The 6,719-nt window shown below is 49.2% G+C and overlaps 1 protein-coding gene across 1 annotated transcript; it reads right to left on the bottom strand.

Moving 5' to 3' along the window:
• Positions 1-2,496: 2,496 nt before the first annotated feature.
• Positions 2,497-6,301, bottom strand: NEUROD2 (neuronal differentiation 2). Its single transcript, XM_063137473.1, has 2 exons — positions 6,221-6,301; positions 2,497-3,578 (listed from the first exon to the last, which is right to left on the bottom strand). Exon 2 carries the CDS (start codon positions 3,571-3,573, stop codon positions 2,509-2,511), a length of 1,065 nt encoding a protein of 354 aa, XP_062993543.1. The 5' UTR covers positions 3,574-3,578; positions 6,221-6,301; the 3' UTR covers positions 2,497-2,508.
• Between the last annotated feature and the right edge of the window lie 418 nt (positions 6,302-6,719).

Below are 6,719 nucleotides of genomic sequence, written 5' to 3'. Positions count from 1 at the left end.
TGCGCCTTCATTACACGTTTGAATAAGATCAGAGCTGACTCGCAGCTCTCAGCCCGTCAAAAAGTGTTCCAATGCATTTCACAAAAGATTTCTAAATGAATGCTTAAAACCTACCATTGAATACCAGGGTTTTACACTCCCTTCCCTGTCTGTTTCTAACCAACGCGTGCATAAAAAAATAATTATATATATATATATATCTCAACCCAAACAAACAAAAACACTGAAATTTGCAAGCAAACCTCCCCTGCCGTCTTCATTTTCAAACGCAGAGCCTAGGGGCCGAGGGGAAGGGGCCCCGCACCTCTCGTTCATACAACGTCTACACATTTTGACCTGTATTGTTTTGGTTTAAAGTAAGTGGGAGATTTAAGAAAAAAGACCTTGGAAAAGGCAGCCGTTCTTACAGAGCGCTGCTCTTTGAAACTTGGGTATCCTGGTGTGTAAACCAAACAAGGCAGGGTTGCAATGACTGAACAAATAAACAAATAAATAAATAAAAGAGAGAAAATAGTTGCCCTTTTTTTAAAATAAGACTTGGAGATATATTTTTTTAGCATATCATTTGACATAAATATTTATTAATCTTAAGGAAACTGAACAGAAACACACGAAAAAGCACTTCTGGTGTCTAATAGACATTTCATATTGGCTACAACTTTTCTTTTCTTTTCTTTTTTGTAAAACGTTACTGATTTTTCTTTCTTTGTTTTAAAAACATTGATCAGAAATTTATGCTCCTTGCCTTTGAATTATAAAAATGCTGGTATGTCTAAAGGTGATGCAGGCCATATTAAAATAAGGAGGGGGTATCTGAGACATATTTGCACATCCTCTCCTTGCTGAAAAGAAAGTCATCAAAGGAATAAGAAATGAAACATTATTCTGTTGGGGGAAAATATACCAGTTTGAGTCTTAAGAAGATGTTGTTGATTTTTATAGAGAGATTTATATACTGGTGTATTGTTACATAAACGTATGTCTTCCCCCCCAAAAAACCCATTACAGAAAGAAAGAACTTAGAGTTACTATCAACCTGGGGGGGGAAACTAGCCAACGTAAGTATTAAGCATAATAATCAGTGTTTTCTTCACATCACCTTTAAAATTTGCATATTTGCGTTTCCCCCTCCTAACCATGCATAACAAAAACTTTTTTGCCATTTCATAAAAATCTTTTTTTTCCACTTTTTTTTCATTAACGTTTTTAAAACAGGTAAAAAACAGCATGACACACAAGTTTTGGAAAATAAGTTACTTGGGGTTACAAGGGTGGTTCAAAAAGTCAGTGATTGTTAAATACCAGGGAAACATACCACAGTCCGTTTCCCCCAAATCAAAAAAGTGCACAATTTTAAACCTCAGCGAGTTTGTCGGTCCATATTTCTAATATTTCATATGGATTTTTTTTGTTTTTGTATTTTTTTTCTCTTTTCCTTCCTTTTAAAAACCTTTTTCCTAGATTCAGTACCTACTTGCATAGATAAAGATAGAATATATTTATCATCTGTTTGCCCCCTTTATTGCTTTTTAAATTTCTCACTGCATTGAAAGTCTGACTTAAAGTTCGCAAACATATTTTTTTACATCCTTAAATAGATTAAATTTTGGGGAATTCTTGTTTCAGTTGCTGGAAGGATGGAAAGCCCCCCCCCCATCCCACACTAATTATTTTGTTCTAAAGCCATTTTGTTCTATAAGGAAGTAATAGATTAAATACCTATAAGGCATTTGCTGAATATAGGCAATCAATTAGGATGGGGGCAAATCTTACCCTTCACCATAAATTGGAACGACAGTGTTCCCCCCTCCTTAACAATACTTCCCATTTGGATTTAAAAAAAAAAACACCACTTCTTTCCAGGTGGTCAAGACCTCAGCTACACTTCTAGCTAGTTTACTAGCTATATAGTTTGTTTGTTTATTATAAAATTGCATTAGAGTATATTGCACCAGATTTCTCTTAATAGTACTTAGTGGGGATAGGGTCACGGATCCGCTTTACAACCTGACTCCCAGTCAAGTTTGGTGTCCCATGGAAACCAAGATGCCTTATCATCTCCATCGGCCTCCCATTTAGCCCAAAAGAATTGACTTCAAATTCAAACCATATCAATCCCGTCGAATTTGACGGGTTTCAAAGTGATTCAGGCCCGTTTTTTCGGCCTAAGTGGCTTGTGGATCGGGCTACTCCCTCCAACTTCACACCAAGAACCTCCGGCTCAGCTAGTTGACTGATTGGGACAGTTGTTCTTTTCTCTCTAACTCTGTGGGGGCAAGTGGCTCGCAGTTGAATGAAACGTTGGCGCTCTTGGGAGGAGGCGGGGTGGGGGGAAATCAGAGAAGGCCGAGGATTTTGTTCCGTTTTGTCTTTTAATCAAATCAAGCCGCCGCCCCCCTTCCCAATCCAATTCACTGGCAATCTACAGGTGTCATCATCACGTGTGAATCCGGGAGGGGGACGCGACGGCCCGCCAAAGGCTGGGGGACGGGGGACGAGGGAAAGGCGCTAATTATGGAAAAAAGCGTTGAGCTCCTCGTACATGGGGCCTCTGTCGTGGTGCAGGTGCATCTCATAAGGCAACACGTTCTCCGAGTGGACGCCGCCGCTGCGCATTCCAGAAGAGCCGAACACCAAATTGTGCCCGGACGGGCGAGAGCTTGGGAGGGCGGAGTAGTGCATAGAGTAGTGGTAATTTTTCTCGTGGTCTGGGGAAGAGTCCTGCTTGAGGGAAAAGTTCCCGTTAACGCACAAAGGGGGGCTGAGCGGCCCCTCGTATTCCGAGCTATTGTAGTCTGGCGAGGCGTTCCCATAGAGGGACTCGTAGGTGGCGCAGTAGGCCGCGTGCGTCCTCAGGGCGTGGGAGCTCGCCATGGTGCTGGAAGCGCACTGCGCGCCCGAGAGGCGCGAGCACTGGTAGGTGTAGGGGTGCATGGCAAAGGTGGAGTTGGGGCCGTGGTACCTCCCGGCCTCCTGGCCTTGCTCGGTGAGGAAATTCCTCGAGTTGAGCTGCAGGCAGCCGGCCACCAAGTTGGTGGTGGGCTGAGACAAGCCCTTGCATAAGGTCTGCACGTAGGACACCAGGTCCGGCCTCTTGCCCGAGCGCAAGATCTCCGACAGGGCCCAGATGTAGTTCTTAGCCAGCCTCAGCGTCTCGATCTTGGACAGCTTTTGCGTCTTGGAGTAGCAGGGCACCACCTTGCGCAGGTTGTCCAGGGCTGCGTTGAGGTCGTGCATGCGGTTCCGCTCCCTGGCGTTGGCCTTCTGGCGCCGCAGCTTGGAGCGCTCCATGCGAGCCTTGGTCATTTTCCTCTTTTTAGGGCCGCGCTTCTTCGGCCGGTCGCCTTCCGCCTCCTCGACGCCTTCTTCCTCCTCCTCCTCCTCCTCGTCATCAGGCCCTAGGTCGTTCTCCTCTTTGACCTCCCCGTCGTCCTGCTCGTCCTGGAGAGGACAGCTCTTGCTCCTGTCCTCCTCTTTGTCGCTTGACTCATCCTCCTCGCAATCGTCTGCCCAGCTGGAGAACTTCTGAACTTCTGGGATCAAGCTGGGCTCGCTGAAGAGTCGAGTCAACATGGTGGCTGGAGAGGTGACATAGGGGCGGGGAAGGAGGAGGGAGGGAGGGGCACACACAGACGAGGGGAGCGCGGGACGGGGACCAAGGGTGGAGACAAGAAATCATCACACCGGTTGGTTTCAGACAGCATTAGCACCCTCACGCAACCCTTCTGGACCCTTGGGAATGCCAACCCTGACCCACAGATATACCAAGCAGTTGGCTAACCACTCCCATATCTCCCAGTTTCTCAGGCATTCCAATGTCTTTCACCTTCCCAACAAGAATGTCTTTTCATCTTCCCAGCAACTCTCGCCTTCCCAACAAGAATCCACTCTCTGGATCTGGGCGAAGAACTGGCGGCCCGTGTCATGCAAGAATGCGTGCTTTTATCCCCGGCACAAACAAAGTGGCTCTCCCAGGTGCAGGGAGGAAGAGGGCAGGGGGAGGAAGGCCACTCTTAAAACGCCCATCGCGTCCAAATTCTACATTTCTTCTGGATCAAGCAACAAAATTCCACGCAGGAATTTAATTGATGCCTCGATTTTAACATTCGGATCAAATTGACCCCGTGAACAAACTGACACAGGCGTCCCTCCCTCCATCTCCCGCACATTCTACAGCTGGCGTAACAGTGTCTTCTGGCCTCCCCCCCCCCCCCGTCTCTCCTTTAACCTTTTTTGCAATCCCAGCCCATCGTCCCGGCCATCCAAGTACATAGGACATTTCTAACGCCTGGCTTGACCTCTTTAATGCGCACTTCCCTCTCCTCCCAAACGGTTTCATCGAGGAACATTCCACAACTCCTGTCAAAATTATTCTCGTTACCTTTCTGCCGATGACTGCCAAAACCTCCCGCTCTTTCTCCACATCCATCCACCCGGAGTTTTAAAAGGAATATATATATATATATATATATATATATATATATATATATATAGGTCGGGGAGGAGAGATTTGCTGAGAAATAAGCTCTCTCCTCCCTCCATAAAAGCAATTGACTCGTTTAAAAGTGTGATTAAAATTAATTGGTGTCTCTATTGCTTTCCTGCTGAATTGGTGCAAAGCTGAGTGGGTTAGTTCTAATAGACGGATTTCTTCCCCGTTTTGTTGATGCTGTTGAAATGCAATGGATATTTTCTCTATTAGTGGTGCTATCCGTATTATCAGCACGATATTTTAGTTTTCTTTCTATAACGTTCTTGTGGATGTTGCCCGCTTGGATGGCCCCACGCCATCCTTTAAAAGCGCCGCACCGCACTTCCTCTCCTCAGCCCCGCATCTGATCTTCTCTGACCAGCCCGGTTCGCTCTGCCAAGGGGCAGCTTTGTGGCTGAGATCTGGAGAATGCCAGGCAAAAGCTCTAACTTTTCTCCCCGATTCCCACCTCTTCTCTTTCCCTTATACACCGGACAGTTCTCTTCGGCTGCTCTTGTTTTAAAGACGTGCGTCCATCTCAGCATTTGGGAGTTCGTATCACACACACCCCCGCCCGCCCGCGCGCGCGATCTTCACTGCGCTCGTTTCCACCACATTCCAACCCTCCTCGGAACTTCTCATTCAGTCCCCCCCCCTCACTTTCCCCCCTTGCTTGCTTGTGGGCTCCCTCCACGCTCTTTCGAGGGAAGGAGAAAGGATTCGGGGGCCCCCTCACCGTCCCCTGCTCTGGGCATGTCTCTTAGTTTTTAAGAAGGAAGAAAGACAAGAAAGCCCCCCCCCTTCTCTCGGGCGACCCCCGACGCGGCTGTTGCAGCCTCCTCGTCGGCTTCCCCCCTTCACACCCGTTCGCCTTCTTCTTGGCTCCAGCACCTCGTAGGCAGACCCCCCCCCACCCCCCCACCCCCCGACCGTTTCCTTGCGAGGATCTCTGAGCTGCCTGGGAAGCCCCCGACCGCATGCCAGTGTGGGATGCGCAGGTTCGCAGTCGTTTTCTTTCATTTTGTCTTGGGAGCGGGAGGGGGGGGGTCAAAAGCCACCACAGCAACCCACAATTAAACGCACCCGAAAAACCCCGAGGCGGAAAAAAATAACACGCCGCCTGATCGAGGCGATTAGAGCGACCCGGAGCCGTTTACGAGGCGAAGTGCCACCGATTCGATTCCCTGATACCGGTGTCCTGGTTTCGTTTCGTTTTGAAATCACATCATCGGTTGTGCTTTTTAAAGAGAAGAATCGGAGAAGGATATATGACCAAATCGTCTGCTTAGATCTCTAAAAAACGAAACCCCGTTGCGGTGCTGCTTTTTTCTCTCCTTTTTAAAAACGGGATCTTTAAACGTGCCACATGGAGTGCTGAGATCCATTTAAAAACCGAACCGAACCCCGACAACAGCGTGGTACCGAATCGGGCATGGTGCGACACAAGCGATTTGGGATCTATATAAAAACCTTGCGTAGAGAGAGACCGCGTCTCTCTCCCTCTCCCTCTCTCTCTCTCTCTCTCTCTCCGCCCCCCCCCCCGCCCCATCCGCGCTCTTCCCTCGCGCGCCCCGTCCATTCTGCCGCCTCAAAGATGCAAACGAATTTGGTGTGAGGAAGAGGGGCGGTGGGGGGGGGAGATAAGATCTGGGGGGTGCGAGAAGGTGGACGGGGTGGGGGAGGCAAGTGGCGACCCCGTGCTTAAGTTTCTGCCCCGCTCTCGCTCGCTCTCTTGCTGACAGAACTTACCTCCGGAGCTGAGCGGAGGAATCCTCAAGTCCTCGTACCCCGCATCTTTTGGGAGTAAGGAGGGGAAGAAACAGGGGGGGAGGGGGGAGAGACTCCTCGAGGTCCACCTCGTCTCCTTCGGCGTCTTCTCCAAAAGGCGGAGGGACGTGGCACGCTTGGAGCAGGCGGGCAGGCGGGCAGGCAGGCAGAGGGGTACCAACTCTGATGCCAGACCATATGGCTGGCACGTCATCCGCCGGAGTTATCACATGAGCTGCGCTGATTGACAGGCGCTCGCGTGGAGGGAGATCTCACTCTCTTGGGGAAAGCGGGCCCACCATCTGTCGCGCCCCACTCTCAAGAAAGGAAGAAAGAAAGAAAGGAAAGGAGAGAGGGAGAGAGAGAGGGAGAGAGAGGGAGGGAGAGGGAGAGAGAGACCCAACCCAGCCACATCGGCTCCAGATCTAGAGATCTGCCTGACAAGATGAAGGGAGATAGGAAAAACGGGCGAGGGGGCTTG

This window comes from Elgaria multicarinata, chromosome 11 (assembly GCF_023053635.1).
Source record: "Elgaria multicarinata webbii isolate HBS135686 ecotype San Diego chromosome 11, rElgMul1.1.pri, whole genome shotgun sequence".
NCBI classification, from domain to species: Eukaryota; Metazoa; Chordata; class Lepidosauria; order Squamata; family Anguidae; genus Elgaria; species Elgaria multicarinata.
The sequence above is the reverse complement of the archived record's forward strand: the minus strand, read 5'-3'. Positions and strand labels throughout refer to the sequence as shown.